This window comes from Microcaecilia unicolor, chromosome 11 (genome assembly GCF_901765095.1).
Source record: "Microcaecilia unicolor chromosome 11, aMicUni1.1, whole genome shotgun sequence".
Taxonomy (NCBI): Eukaryota; Metazoa; Chordata; class Amphibia; order Gymnophiona; family Siphonopidae; genus Microcaecilia; species Microcaecilia unicolor.
In genome coordinates this window covers 40356796-40373131 of record NC_044041.1, presented here as the reverse complement: position 1 = coordinate 40373131, position 16336 = coordinate 40356796, and the positions used below count along the sequence as shown (strand labels likewise).

The 16336-nt window shown below is 41.1% G+C and overlaps 1 protein-coding gene across 4 annotated transcripts in view; it reads left to right on the top strand.

The window, feature by feature from the left end:
* Positions 1-16336, top strand: part of SBNO1 (strawberry notch homolog 1) — a 136111-nt gene that overhangs the window by 12615 nt on the left and 107160 nt on the right. For 2 of the 4 annotated variants that reach the window (XM_030219562.1, XM_030219559.1), the window contains exons 2-7: positions 1894-2022; positions 3593-3899; positions 4784-4828; positions 5387-5487; positions 8317-8413; positions 9331-9491. In XM_030219562.1, the coding sequence (XP_030075422.1) occupies positions 1894-2022; positions 3593-3899; positions 4784-4828; positions 5387-5487; positions 8317-8413; positions 9331-9491 (840 nt within the window). The remainder of the gene's footprint in view (positions 1-1893; positions 2023-3592; positions 3900-4783; positions 4829-5386; positions 5488-8316; positions 8414-9330; positions 9492-16336) is intronic. The other 2 variants (XM_030219560.1, XM_030219561.1) reach the window with 2 other exon arrangements.

Here is a 16336-nt window from a genome sequence, read left to right as displayed (position 1 = left end):
TTAGGGGATGTCACAAAAATGTAATTATGTGGGACATAGTCGAGTGCGCCCTGGCAATATTGGTAAAATCTTTGTGTAGAGGGTGAAAAATCCGCCAGGGATCGACCAAATCTAATACCTTGCAAAAATGTTGTAGGCCTCAACTTGCTCTAGTGTCTACAGCCCCCACTGATCCACAGAAGGATCTATTGCAATATTAATATCCCCCAAAATTATAAGGAGCAGATGTAAATAAGGTGCAGCAACCTTAATGTCTGAAAGAAGGGAAGGGCATAAATATTTGGGGCATAAATATTAAGTATGACCAACTTTGTATTCTGAATAGTCAGATGTGCCAACACATCTACCCTCCTGTCCCACAAGCACCTTATGAAGTTGATGAGATACAAATTTACTAATCAAAAGTGCCACCCCAGAACTATGAGTAGTGCCAAGAGATTAATGCACTGCACCCACCCAGCAGTGCTTCAGCTTCTGATGTTCCTCATCACTAAGGTGGGTTTCCTGAAGACAGTCTATATGAACGCTTAAGGAAAAAAAAACTTTTGTAAAATTTTTCTTCTCTTAATTAGCAAATCAATACCTTACACATTCCAAGAATAAACTGTCAAGGAGGATCCCGCAACAGAACCATGATATACATGACAAGAAAGGAAACCAAATTATCCAGGGTAAACTGATGCTCAGCCCCCACCAGGTCTACCCCACCACACCATCCAACCCTCCCACCCACCCACCCATCATCCTCCCTAAACTCCCAAACCCTATTTCGCTCATACCCCACATAGAGACTTCCCCATGAACACCTATCCCCCTTCCATACAACACACACATAACAACCCACAGACATCCCGCCCCGAAGCATACAACCACAGCCAGTTAGGAAAATTCTCAACCTGGCCAAGCAGAAAACAAAAACCTCTGAAGAGGCAGCAAAACAAGGGCCTGCAGGCATACAGAATGTGTTTTTCTCACTTTTAACTGTTTCAAGTAGGGTAAGTATATTTGCATTAGCCCTCTGGAGCTCCATTTTCATGCTGCCGAACCTGCTGATGTCTCTTCTTCCTCCTCCATCTTTGGTCCGTGTTTCAAACTGCCTAATCATCTTTTTTCCGTGCATTCACATGGACTAATAATTATACACTACACTACTTTTAGCCTTCCGTTTTCTAAATAGCAAAGCTCCCAGAACAGTCTTTATTTGTCTTAGGCTGTCTTAATTTCATGGAGAAGAGACTTGCATGGGTGTGTAGAGTGCTGGGTATATCTCGTAGTACTAATAATAAAAGCTGTTGCATTTAGGACATAATTGCATGGTAGTACATGACCTGAGATCAAGGTAGATGATGTCCAGGAACTACAGGCCTGAAATACCTTTCTCCTGAGGTTATGCATTAGTTTAAACAGTTGTACACAGTATTTTAAAATGTGCTTGGGACAGTCAGACAAGGGGGGGGGGGGGGTTACAGGGACATGGGTAAGAAGAGGTTGAAGCAGATTGCTGAAGACATTGAAATTGCTAGGTGTAATAACTGAAAGGTAAAAACACAGTACACCAGTCTTTTTCTTCTTTCATTCTACTTTCCAACTAGGTTTGGGTATCAATTTTAATATAAAAACAAAGACCAAATTCCAATAGCTTTGAAAGGCTAACCTGATGACTATTGTATCAGGTGATCTTTGTTTTCTGAATGAGGCCAGTGAAGGTTTTAACCGTATGTATAAATTCTGGAGAGAATTGTAAATGGGAACATTTGCTGAAGACACACTTGCTTCCCTAGCTGTTCCAGAATAGATAATGTCAGGCTGCATAGCTTTCTGTGTGTTTGACAGGAGGTGGCTGGGAGGATGATTTTCAAGAAAAAATGGAAAAAGTAATCTTATTTTGTTAAGATGATGGAACCAGGACAAGATTTGTTGCTTGCTGCTTTGAGTGAGAGTGGAATCAGTCCAAATGACCTCTTTGACAGTGATTCTGTGGACATTGGTCTGGTGACCCCTTCAACTCCAGCTCTTCAGCAGGTAAGTAGTTTCTCAGTCTGTTTGCATTACACACACTTTTTTTTTTTTTAAGCTACCTGTACACCTGAGTTTGTTATAGGAGAGGTTGAGATTTATAAGTCATGTGGGATGCCTAGTGGTAAATCTGTCTGGATTGAATTCAAGACAAATTGTTTATGGGGGCAAGCTTTTATGAAATGTCGTATTTAACAGAAAACATTCTTGTGCCATTTTGAGGGTCTTACCTGATTCCTAAGTGCAGAAGCAGTATGGATGTGTTGACCAAGGCTGGAAACTTCCTAGATACCTGGTCATATTGGTGCTTTTATGGAATGTCGTATTTAACAGAAAACATTCTTGTGCCATTTTGAGGGTCTTACCTGATTCCTAAGTGCAGAAGCAGTATGGCTGTGTTGACCAAGGCTGGAAACTTCCTAGATACCTGGTCATATTGCTGTTGGCATCAAGAACTAGTGGAGTGAGATGAGATGAGGACTATGGGGGAAATGTGGGAGGGGAATGGTTGAAGATATGGAGTTTTATTATGTCGTACCTAAAAAGCTGTAGTACTTTTGTCCTGGTCCTTGTTTTTTGCAGTATTGCACACCCTGTATCATTGTAACTGCTGTTGCTGTCGAGTCATGCCCATAGATTCAACGTTCCATAGACCTAATATAATTGGTGGTTAGCAAGTTAATGGCTCATTACGCAATTAAGTTGCATGTGCAACTGGGCGCCATATATAGAATCTAGGGGAAAACATCCAGGTTAAGGGTTGCTTTTATCACCATTCTTCTCTTTGGGGTTCAGATGATAGTCTCAGATTGACTTGAAAGTGAAATACAGTGATATAGTGCCCTGTGCAGTCACCCTTTGTGGAAAGAGTCCTGTTTTTTTTTTTTTTTTTGCCCAGCTAGCTTTTCTGCTCAAAATGTCATCTTTCAGTATTGCCTAAAGGTTAATTCTTTTTTTTTTTTTTTCTTTGCCTGTGGAGAAAGATTTTATTTCACACACTTGCATGAAATACCCTAGTATACCTTTCCTGGGACCTTTTTTAAAATATACTATATTTTCCCATTCTGAAGTTGTATTCTTTTGAGTACGTGTATTAAATGTACTGCATATAAAACCTTGAGGTTCAGAATCCACTCTTCTCTTAAGGTGTATTTATCATCAGATGTTGAAAATACATTCTATTAAAGTGTTGTTTTCTATCCTCCTGAAAATGTTGAGGTTGAGCTTGGTAGGATTTTTAATTGCTCAGTTTTCCACAGTGTCTGTGTATATCTTTCTGGACAGGTTGGTTTGTAAGTTTTGGTGTAGTCTTTTAAAGGTGAAAAGGGAAGGATGTCTCTTATCCAGTCAGATCACGGCGCATTCACTGCCCCTTACTCTTTCACCTGGTTTAATATTGTGTTCTAGTTGCTAGTTGGACTTTGATGAAATCCTGGTTTGCTTCTGGGTTAGTGTGAGGTTTGAGGTTCATGGTTACTATCTCATCTGGACAGATACTATATTTTTGATAGGTACTAAAGGTTTTACGATTAAATGTCATACTTTATATTCCATAGATATCTTTTTGTTTCTTTAGCAGCCACCATCAACAACGACGTTTGTATTGAATCAGATAAATCAGCTCCCACCTTTGGGAAACACAATAGTGATGACAAAATCAACACCTGTTGCAACTACAAGACAGACTATCACTGTAGCGAAAGTCATTCAGACTAGCACGACTGCACGACCCACTGCAGGGACTGTAGTTCGCAGTGCTTTGCCACCCGCACCTTCGAAGGACCAGGTTCAGCTGAAGGACTTGTTGAAAAGCAGTAGTCTTAATGAACTCATGAAGCTTAAACCTCCATCCAATATTGCCCAACCAGTTGCCACAGCAGCCAGTAAGTATGGCCTTTTATCCTGCTCTGCCTGAAAAGCAACCCAGGAGCATTTGGTTACATTGTGCCATTTATGTTTTAACATTTTTATTGAGAAACCAGCAAGGTGAACAACTTCAATGAGCTCTGTATGATTTGACAAAAATGAATAGCATATAAAACAATACAGAGTAGAAAAAGGAATTCCATCCTCAAAGTTTTACCAAATTTTCTCCCACCCACATTGTGCCATTTAAAAGTTGAAAATGGACCTAGAGAGAGAAGCTGGAGATATCTGTGGATCTTAATTTTTGCATTGGAAACTTCTTTGCTTCCCACTTCTTAGACACACAGTAAGTTAAGCTTCTCTGAACAGCAAACCACCTGAAAGGGCAAAACCTGTCCATTGTCCCCTTTTATCATGAACTTGGGCTTTGAAAACAATGGGGAACATGTTTGAACCTGTGCCCTTTCAATTGCCACTAAAACCATACTGCCAACGTAGAAAGTGACCCAAATGTATCGGCAAATAATTTAAAGATGTGTTCCACTTGAATTGCACATTCCAGAACCTCTGGTGTTTGAATCTTTATTACCTCGTATAGCACTTTACCTGCTCAGTTAATCAAGGCACAGTTGTATTTAAATAAATAAATAAATAAAATATATATTCCTTTTTGCAGGCATCGGTATTAACATAAGCCTCATCTGTACCACAGTGTGAGGCATATTTTCAAAGCACTTAGCCTTCCAAAGTTCCATAGGTTTCTATGGAACTTTGGAAGGCTAAGTGCTTTGAAAATATGCCTCTTTGGGGCTCATTTTCAAAGCACTTTGTGTGCATATTGTTTCTAGCAGTGCAACTAAAGTCTTAGCAGATGAGCTGTAAATCTTTGATTTTCTTACAGAAATTATTGTATTGTCTTCTAAAGTGGTAAATGCCACCAAACCAGGTAAGCTCACAGTTATTAACGAGCACTGTTAGCTTTCACAGACAGTACTGGGTTTATGACTATGTAGTCTACTGCTAACTTTCACTGTCCTTTTACATGCAAGAGGTGTAGATTGCTGAGTGGTCCTGTACGGAGCTTAATGGATTTATGTATTAAAACAACTTTGACAAGTGAAAGTATTTGCTACCTTTTCTACAGCAGTCAGAAATAAGAGACTGGAAAGTTAGGTTTTACCCAAGTACTAAAATTCTTCCACAACACTGGATTCAGACCTCTGTAACTTGCTGCTTATCAATAGCATGAGGTGCTGTCCATATCAAGTAGCCCAAGTTCTGTCAGTGCAGGCATTTTGCTTATGCAGAGGAACCATTGTAACTGAAACTTGGCATACAACACTTTTTGGATATGTGTTTCACCATGGTGGAGGCTTTTTAATCAGTCACTGGTGTCTTGTAAAATTTGAAGGTGGTTATTTTAACTTTTTGAAGCAATGATATAAATTGTTCAGCTTAAAATTGTGGAAGAACAAATTAATGATTTGAATATTCTGTCTTGTAGCTGATTTAAGTAATGGTGCTAAAAAAGACTTGTCCAACAAAGATGTTACAAGAATATGGATCAATGACGATATTAAAATGAGAAGTTTTTCACCCACCATGGTAAGTGGTAGAACAAATTAATTGATGCATTTAATTCCAGAGTCCTCTGTTTTTGATTTGGGCTAATTGTTTTGTTTCTTGTGTGACGTAGCCAGGTGTTACTCTTTCAGCCTGCACATAACCTTGAGCCAGTATTTCTAGATGATGAGTTCTAAGCACTGGAAGCTGTAAGAAGCTAAGCAGTGTTGCCATGGCATGGGTTGGAAACCTTCAAAAAAACACTCGTTCTCTTCAGATTCAGATGGGTAAAAGTTCTCCATAAACGATTATCTATGGAGACTGATATTTGAACCTATGTGTCATGGGATTCACTCTTTTATAAGAACATAAACCTTGCCATACTGGTACAAACCACACAGGTCCATCAACCACAGGTCTATCAAACCTATTATCCAATTTCCAACAGTGGCCAATCCAGGTCTGAAGTACCTGAGAAGATCCCAAAGCAGATTTTATGCTGCTTATCCTAGAAATGATACGCACACAGATAAGTGTCTGATGTTTAGTTTATAGCAAATAAGAAAAGCTTCCACTGAATTCACTGAATCTACCTTGGTCAGTTAATTGCACAAGAAGTTTTTCAGTTTGGATATTATCAGCAGACACAAAAAAATATAAAAATAGGTATGGATGGCAGGGGGTTGTCAATGATTAGAGTTGTCACATAAAGTAGGCACACCAGATGGGTACAAGCCTTTTGCCTAAAGTGACTGTATGAGACTTCCCCGCAGCATATCAATTTAGTGATCAAGTAATTGTACCTCTACCACTTTGTTTTGGTTGTGTTCCTATACACATTGAAGGTAGAGCGCCATTATTATTTTGACAATATCCTAGAAATAAGCAGTGGATTTTCCCACACCCATCTTAATGGCTTATGGACTTCTAGAACTTTATCCAAACCCTTTTTTAAACCCTGCTAAGCTAACTGCTTCTACTACATTCTCTGGCAGCAAATTCCAATGTTTAATTACATGTTGAGTGAAGAAATATTTTCTCTGGTTTGTTCTAAATTTACTGCTTAGTAGCTTCATTGTGTGCCCCCTAGTCCTTGTATTTTTGGAAAGAGTAAACAAGCGATTCATGTCTACCCTTTCCACTTCACTAAGTATTTCATAGACCTCTATCCTATCTCCCCTCAGCTGTCCCTTTTTCCAAGCTGAAGAACCCTAGCTGCTTAGCCTTTCCTCATAGGGAGGTTGTCCCATCCCCTTTATCACTTTCGTTGCCCTTCTCTGTACCTTTCCTGCTATATCTCTTTTTTGAGATGCGGTGGCCAGAATTCCACACAGTTTTCGAGGTGCGGGTGTGTTAGATTTATTAAGTGCCTTTATGAAGAGATTCTTCAAGGTGGTACATAACAGGTGTAGCTTGACATAGGCAACTTGCAATACAGTAATAGAATAACTATAATAAAATGACCATATGTCAACATGATTCACAGAAGAGTGAAAAGCTTGGAAAGAGACAAATTAAATTAGTACATAAGTAATGCCACACTGGGGAAAGACCAAGGGTCCATCGAGCCCAGCATCCTATCCACGACAGCGGCCAATCCAGGCCAAGGGCACCTGGCAAGCTTCCCAAACGTAAATTACAGTAAGTGGCAGTAATTTACATTAAAACAGCACTGTAGAACATTGATATAACTACTGCTTCAATATTAATACAATGTCAACACAATACAAATGAAACATTTTAATAAGGATATAGAAGGAATGTATAGTTTGGACATACAGCCAGAGAAGACAGGTGCAATGCATAAAAGTGCATGAAGCTAGTCTTGATGTAGTGTGAAAGGCTGGCTGTTCAGTTGCCACAGCCATCAGTCTTGAAAGAGCCATGGTATCCCTGCTGTCTGAAGTAGAGACAGTAATCTTACTTTGAATGAGGCTTTTGGATAGATTGGGATTTACATAGTTCTGTGTAGAGATAGAAATGGAATTTCCAGTATGGCATTTCTTCTCTCTTTCTCGCTGTCTGTCACTAGAGGAGGGTGAAATGCCATGGTAGTCCACTGCTATATTGCAGACTCATTTGTGGAATATTTATTCATTTAGAGTTGTTGTTGTTGTTTCATTTGTACCCCGCGCTTTTCCCACTCATGGCAGGCTCAATGCGGCTTACATGGGGCAATGGAGGGTTAAGTGACTTGTCCAGAGTCACAAGGAGTTGCCTGTGCCTGAAGTGGGAATCGAACTCAGTTCCTCAGTTCCCCAGGACCAAAGTCCACCACCCTAACCACCCTAACCACTAGGCCACTCCTCCACTCTTACTCCACCTGCTCACAATCCTATTTTAAATCAAAGCTTGATATGTCCCAAAACTTGAGGTAAGTTTTTTAATAGGCAAAACCCAGGGCAATATCATCAAAAATAAATATACAGGCAAGGGTGATCCGTGAAACAAGAGACCTCGACAGTGACTCGTTTCATTCCTGAGTCAATAAGTAGATTATCAAGTTGCTTGAAGATAAGCACTCCATTCATTTTATAAAGATTTTGATATTAAAGGTGTTTTGATGAGTAGTTGCCAATAGAGTTTCTGTGAAACCAGTGACGAAGATAGTGAGCTGTCAGGTAGTGCTCCCAGCATGAAACAAGTCACTGCCGAGGTCTCTTGTTTCATGGATCGCCCTTGCCTGTATATTTATTTTTGATGATATTGCCCTGGGTTTTGCCTGTGTATATCACAACCCTATTTTGACAATTTGTAACTCGTTGCATTTTGCTGCAGGTTGAATGTGTTGCTGCTTTGAGGGCCTTATTTTTAATGGTGCATGGGGGGGTAATACAGTATAAACTGTTTAGTGAACTTTTTGTGTTGTAGAAAGTCTCATCACTCAAAGATGAGGATGAACCAGAGGAGGAGGAGGATGAAGAAATGGGCCATGCAGAGACGTATGCTGAATACATGCCAATAAAATGTAAGAATGGCTTATAAGGTGAAAATGTAACAAGTGTTTGTTAAAAGGCTCTATTCAGAGTGAAATTTTCAGAGTACAAAAATGGGAAAGAGGGATGATATTTTCAGAATTCAGTAATTGAATTTCTAGTATGTTGGAAATCAAAGTGTTCACTTAAATTGGGAAGAGATTTTGAGTTGTTGGGATGTTTATGGGTAGGCTACCTGAAATCAGATTTGATTAGATTTTCTCAATTTACTACTACTTAACATTTCTAGAGCGCTACTAGGGTTACGCAGCGCTGTACAATTTAACAAAGAGAGACAGTCCCTGCTCAAAGAGCTTACAATCTAATAGACAAGTGAACAGTCGGTCCGATAGGGGCAGTCAAATTGGGGCAGTCTGGATTCACTGAACGGTAAGGGTTAGGTGCCGAACGCAGTATTGAAGAGGTGGGCTTTAAGCAAAGACTTGAAGACGGGCAGGGAGGGGGCTTGGCGTAAGGGCTCAGGAAGGTTGTTCCAAGCATAGAATGAGCGGAGCCTGGAGTTGGCGGTGGTGGAGAAGGGTACTGAGAGGAGGGATTTATCCTGTGAACGGAGGTTACGGGCGGGAACGTAAGGGGAGATGAGGGTAGAAAGATAGTGCGGGGCAGCAGACTGAGTGCATTTGTAGGTAAGAAGGAGAAGCTTGAATTGAATTTGAAGTAAGAAACAGTGCAGGAAAATATGGGCATATTTTGTTAAGCAGAAACATTTAATTTTGAGAATTGTGTTTTTAAGGAATGCCATTCTGTGTACTATATATTGCGAATGAAAGACCTAAACGTCTCTTACAATTATAGAGTGCCTTAAATCTTTATTTAAGGGTTTTATAATATTTAAAGGGATGAGAATATTCAAGCAAAAAGGCCAACTTGTTGTTTTACTTTTCTTTAGTGAAAGCAGGCTTGCGTCATCCTGATCCTGTGGTAGAGACAAGCTCGTTGTCCAGTGTAACGCCAGCTGATGTTTGGTTCCAGACTACTATACCCGAAGAAACGATTGACAATTGTTGGCTTTCAGCACTACAGCTGGAAGCTATTACATATGCAGCTCAGGTAACTGGCACTGCAGCAGTCTTAGAAGGATTTGTATGTTCATCAGTTTTATTTCTTTAATTTTACAGGTACAACAGGTTTTGGCTTTTCTAATTTAAATCTAACTAAGCTGGATTCTTGTCAAGTTTCACAGACCTGACTCTCTTATTAAATTAAGAAGATATATACATCCTAGTTTTTTTTTTTTTTGTTTTTTTTTAAATCTAGTAGTTTCCTTTTGTGCTTTGGCTGTCCAAAACTCATAGAACCAGACCTGAGATCCTGGTGTTATGAGCTTCATCTGTAACTACTTGGGGGTTTTATGACACCATCCTTTATCCCTTCAACAGACCTATGGGTGGATGTAATAAAATGTGCTAGTCTCATTGTGGCTTCAGTTCACAGTTTTGTGTGCAACAATGGGTGCCCTATGGTAAAATGAGTTTTGTGTACCAAGAGTCGTCATTACATTGGAAAAGGGAGAAAGGGAAATGAGATTTGCCCATACCGCCTTTCTGTGGTTTTTGCAACTACATTCAAAGAAGTTTACATAGCATATACAGGAACTTATTTGTACCTAGGGAATAGAGGGTTAGGTGACTTGCCCAGAGTCACAAGGAGCTGCAGTGAGAATCAAGCCCAATTCCCCAGGATCAAAGTCCACTGCACCAACCACTAGGCTACTCCTCCACTTATTTAAGTCTCATGGTAATGAAGAGATTAGCTATTAAATTCAGATGCAAAGTATGTAGGAGACTTAGGTACAGGTGTTTAAAAAAATAATAATACAAGACGGGGGCTGAGGCTTTAATGCTATGCATGTGGAAGAGGAAAAGGTTAGTGTTGTTCTGCAATTGGTGAGGATTTCTTTCTTCTTGTTACTGCAAGTATGAATACCTGCAAATTTGTTTTCTGGTTTTGAAAGGATGTCAACCCCCCCCCCCCCCAAAAAAAAAAAAAAAAATTTAAAAACACAAAAACTAGGGGATAAGCTTAGGGGAAGGTGACATTCTGCACAAAATAATATTGGTGTTTTATGCAAGAAGTAACATTCCAACATGTACATAATGTGTGTGCATTAAAACCTTGTGCACGGCTACAGTTTTCTTAATGCCAACAATATTTATATGTAGAATAGCCTTATTGCATATGAGTGCTGATAGATATTTTTGGCACACAATCAGCTTTTGCTCACAGAGACCCATGTGCACATGCTTCTGGCATGCTCTCCTGTGTTAGTACACAGTTTTCATGCATAAATTATTTGCAAAATGTTTGGTTATTTCATTGGAGAACAAACATTTTCACATACAGTGTTAAGAAAATATGCATCGAGTGTTAGCTGGTGGCTCTATTCCAAGTTTACTATATAGGCCCCTTCATCTGGATATTGCAGTTATATCCCTTTGGCTGGGGACCATGCACCAGTACTCATTTGGGAATATTACCATTACAGGACCTAAATCTGGCCACTGAGTGTCACTATTGCATGATAACTGGGACCGTGAAAGATGCCTTCACAGCATTCTAGTTTCTCCCACACTACAGAAGATTTGATGAGTTGGGGATGGGGAGGTGTTAAAACACTGGACATTCTGCAAAGCAGTGTACACTTGTGATGCTGAATAGCTGAGCCAGTTCTAATTGGTATAGTTTGTTTCAAGAGGTAAACACCTCTTTGTGTGAGTATCTTAACTGTACACACACAAAAGTACAGAGGCAGTTGAAGTTGTGCCAAAATATTTTTTTTTATACCCTAAAAATCTAATGCTTTCTATACCAAGTATAATTTGGAAAAAGTTTCCCTTCCATTGCATAACTTCCCACTATTCCAGAACCTGTGGGTTAGTTGTCCATCAACCAGCAAGTGGAGATACGAGAACTGAAGACTGAGCTGAGACATGTCTCTTGTCTTCCAGTCCAGCTCCTCAGTAATGTCTATCTCCAGCAGGTGGAAAGACACACTTTTGGTTTACTGGAGTATGTGGGATAGAGTATCGGTCCCGATCTTCTCATCTGGGGTAAGACTTTTGGAGACTGTGAGCTTGGAGAGAGCAGCTGGCAATGGTCAGAACTGCTTGGAAGGCTGCAAGTTCTGGTTGATGCAGGGGAGGGATCTTGACTTACCACTTGGGACCGTATTCTGCACTTGTGACAGTCTGGGTGAATGGTGACTCCCACGGAGGCAGTTAAGCGATGTTCCCGCTGTGGGACCTACCGGCCAGTGTCGGGGCAATGCAGTGTGTGCAAGCCAGGAATCCTGCAGGATGCAGAGGAAATGGTCGGTGGCAGCACATCTTGGTGTAGCATCCGAATATGCTGGAGACTTCGGGCTGTCCGACAGGGCAAGTGTGCAATTTGATACAGGAGAGCTTGGGAATGGGTGCCATTTTGTCTGGGCCAGTGGCAGCAAGGAACAGTTTAGGTCTAATCACACACAGAGCACAGCTACCATTTTCCAGCCTTGGGGCCCGACAAAGCATTCAGATGCATGGGGATCTTTTTCTCTGCAGTTTGTATTGCTGTTAAACCAGGCCTGTTTCCTTAGCGTCCCTCCGGACCGGACCAGGATTGGACTGATGGGTTGTGCTCGCCTACCAGCAGGTGGAGACTGAGAAAAAACTCTGACTCTAGAGAGCCAATAGGAGCCCTGGCCATGTGACCTTAGCCTCAGTATTTTCTCAGTCTCCCAGCAGGTAGGAAGTGAGCCCATTAGTCTCTCTCCTTTTCTCTTTAGATATTACAGATATTTGTGATAATTCTTCTGTGCCTGGAATCTTATTTAGAGGCTTGACAGGGTTTCCTTTCTCTTCTTTCTTTGACAGCCTCGGGGGTGTTAAACTCGGGTGTCTCGAGTCCACCCCCCTTCCTCCCCATCTCCCTGGCTTAGCAGGGAAGGGCCGTCCCTTTCTCTGGAAAGGTGTACCGTCTTTGGGAGAGGCAGCCACTTTTAACAGGCAGCTGCTTTAAAAGAATTAAATCAAATAAAAGGAAATTCAAAGAAGCAGCCTTTCTTTCCCCAGACTTCTAACGAGCAGGCAGCTCCAGTGTTTTATTATGATTGAGGGGTTATAAAAAAAAAAAAAAAAAAAAAGAAGAGAATAATTCAGTGTCTGTGACTTTAAACAGCGATTTTTCTCGTCAGATTTAATTTCCTCCATTTTCTTGCGTTTTGGCGGCGGCAGTTTAAACAAATGAAAAAAAAAAAAAAAAAGAAAGGTGCGAACCGCGTAAGCGCGGCCACCTGTTTTTTCCGATATGGCTTAAAAGTTCAAACAGCTGCTGTCGGTCAGCGTCGCGCAGTTCACGCAGCCGGAACGTGTAAATTTTGCTCTCCCTTCAAGGTTTCTTCGGGTCCGGTGCTGCCTCCGGTTTTTTCGGGGCCTTTTCCGCCGGCTGTTGTTTCTTCGCCGTTCCACTGGGCTCCGCTTGTTCGGAGGTGTCGGGCGCGCTGTCGACGATCGCCACGGGGCCAGTGGAGCGAACGGCGGCCATTTTGTTTCTCCCTCCATCTTATCAGTCAGGGATCTCTCTGCTGAACGTAAGGCTGCAGTTCATAGAGCAGTTCGGCTCCAAGATGTGTACACTTTTGTATGTGCTGAACGGCGTATTCTAAAATGCTCTTCACATCAGCAGGCAATATTTGGTTGAAAGGGGGCTCCTTTCATATATGGATATATAACAAGCTTTTCTTCTTTTAAATTTCTATGTATCACGGGGCTGTTAACATTAGTTTTTTCTGGTGCTCAGTCATTTTTCATTGCCTGCTGGAAAATCTACATCTTATCATAATATCATAATTCATTTCAAGCATTTTCCTCAATAGCTGTAGTATTATACAGTGTTTTAAGAACTTTAGAAACTTTCTCTATAGGCATAGAGTAAATTTCTGTCTTTCTCATTCCCTGGTGAATAGGACTACATTGTCTAAGAGTCAATTGATTGATACTTTGCAATTCTGACCATAATATCTTAGTTCCTTTCAAGCATTTTACTCCATGCCTATGATGTTATATAGTGTTTTAAGAACTTAACAGACAATCACTCTCAATGGCTGTAGTGTTATACAGTGTTTTCTTTTTCCGACTTTAAGAAGCCTTCTCTAGAGGCATACAGTATATTGTTCAGATGCCATGGGGATATATCAGCTCTTTCATATTCTCTGAGGGACAGTCCTGTCTACCAAGCTCCCAATCACTCAGCTGCCTTAGCAGGCATGCTTTATTCATGTCTTCCCTTCTTTTCCAACTGCCTTGAAGCCTCTCATATTTCATTTTAGCTTTCTTCTGGTTTTTACAGGACATATGGTCACTTATAGAATAAAAGTCATCCTTTCACTTAAAGATAGTGGACGGTCCTCAAACCATCTACTCGTGTTTGTCTCTACTCTATCAGTTCAGCATTGGCAGATTATAAACATCCTGGTTTGGTCCAGTATGCCTATACATACCATCTGCTATCTCTTCCTCTTCCTTAGAGACCTGATGTTATATCAAGCTTTCTTGAATTCAGATACAGTCTTGTCTACACTGCCTTCACCAAGTGGCTGTGGCACAACTTCACTTTTTTCGTTACAGGTAATTTCCAAGTTTGTCCTTTTTCATTCTATGCGCCTTCACTCCAGAGTGTTCTTTCAATTGGAAGGGGATTCACTCACTTCCTGTGTATTTATGCCATAGGTACATAAGTATGGTTATGCTGGGTAAGGCCTCAAGTCCATCAAGTCCAGCATTCATATCTAATGGGCATAGGTACATAAGTTTTGCCATTCTGGGGAAGCTCAAATGTCCACCTTTCTACAGCCAGAACAGCATTAAAGGAAAACAAAACAAAAAAAAAAAAAAAACCTCTCACGAGAGTATCGAACAGAAATCTCTGCTCCAAAAGCAAGGCTTTGCAGTAATTCTGCAAACTAACGCATACAATATTTGCCATGGCTGTTCACCACTAGGAACACTGGGGACCCTGGGCCTAGGTTCGGTGTTTTAACCTGAAACAAGCTCAACATTCATATCTATTGGGTGTGAGTCTGGTACTACTACTACTACTTAACATTTCTAGAGCGCTACTAGGGTTACGCAGCGCTGTACAAATTAACAAAGAAGGACGTTCCCTGCTCAAAGGAGCTTACAATCTACATCTCAGTGAGGGAGGACGCATGACCGTGGTACGTGGATTAGTGGTATGTGGATTAGGGAGATCCAAGAAATTACAGGCCGGTGAATCAGACGTTCATACTGGGACAATTTTTTTCTGTCCGGAGCATACTACCATAGCTGGTGGACTCCTATATTCAGAACTTTCTATATTCAGAACTTACCCAACTATGGAACGCCATAGAGATAGGGTTGGAGTTTGTAGCCCTATTTAACTGGTGTCCTTGGTCACCCTTCCTCTTCTCCTCAGGATCCAGAGAATGGCTAGTTTTTTGCTTATGCATTAACCGGTCATTTTCAGCAGTACTCTCTCTTCTGTTCTTTTATAGATCTAAGAGGATGTTCATTGCGCTCTTAGGGTCATTTCATTCTTACCTAGACGACTGCCTAATTGGAGAAAGTCTTATCAGCAGAGTTCTCAGGTCACGCACCGGGTGTTGCATTTCTTACAGTCTCTAGGTTGGGTGGTGATTGTAGCCAGGCCTCTCATTTGATCTCTCATTTGATCTCTCATCAGATATCTCTGATTTTCTCTTTGTTTAGTCAGGTTGGCGCACAGTCTTTTGTCTCCTCTGCAAACATCCCAGTTTATATTTTTCTTGGTGACCTTGGGCCTTCGGCCATTTCCTCGCTCTATTCTGCAGAATGCAATTTTACTTTCTAATGCCCAAGAAGGAATTTTCCTTCATCCTATTGCGAATCTCAGGGTCATCAATCGCGCTATTTAAGTGTCATCTAGTTATCTCAAGAACCTTAGTTCTGTCATTGGGATGCTTCGTGCAGTACACTTTTTGGCAGAAGCTTGTTTGTATATATTTTTTTTTCTGGGGGACCTCAGCAATTCGTTTTACCTTCGGGTGAATTTTGTTTTCCCTACTGACAAACAAGGCGGAGAGAGCTATGTTGGTCCTTGCCATGGCAATGGGTTATGTCATCCGCCAAGGAGGAGTTAAGAGTATACTCTTGAGTTTGTACTCATTTTTTCTTAGTTGTCACCCTGCATTTAGGTGAATGGACTCTCATTTTTTCAGCCTTACTTCCTCACTGCGACACTTCAGGGCTATCTCTTTTTGCCTTCAGGCTCACGATCATTTCTTGCTTCTTCCGTTCAGCAACAGTCTTGACGGAGACAGGGACAGATGCCAACGTCCAGCAGGACTTTTTCAACCTTCTTTATGCGTTTCTTCCGTCATCTCACTAGGTGTTTACGCAGAACCAAGGCACCCTTCTACATCCGGACCCCCAGTCACTCAAACTTATGGCGTGGTTACTGGGTCCGCAACATCTTTGATATTTTTGCAGGAATTACTTCAAGTTTTAATTGCTTCCAGACGGAAATCTACATTAAAGTCCTATGAATCAAAGTGGCGACAGTTCACTCTGTGGTGCTCCTCTCGCCACTTCATTCCACAAACAGTATACATTTTGCATGTTTTGGAATGTCTTCTGCATCTTGCAAAATCTTGTCTGTCTTACTCATCCATTAGAGTTCATTTGGCAGCTCTATCAGTGATGCACGATACTGTTGACAACCGCACGCTTATGCAGCAACCACTGTCAAAGCGGTTTCTTAAAGGAGTCCTGCACCTGTACCCCCCGCTTCGTCCACCAGCTAGGTGAACAGACTCTTAAAGTTCTGTTTTCTAGTAGCCATAACTTTTTCTATAAAGTTTTCCTCTTCAAGCAGTGTTTCCTAGTAACCATTGCAGC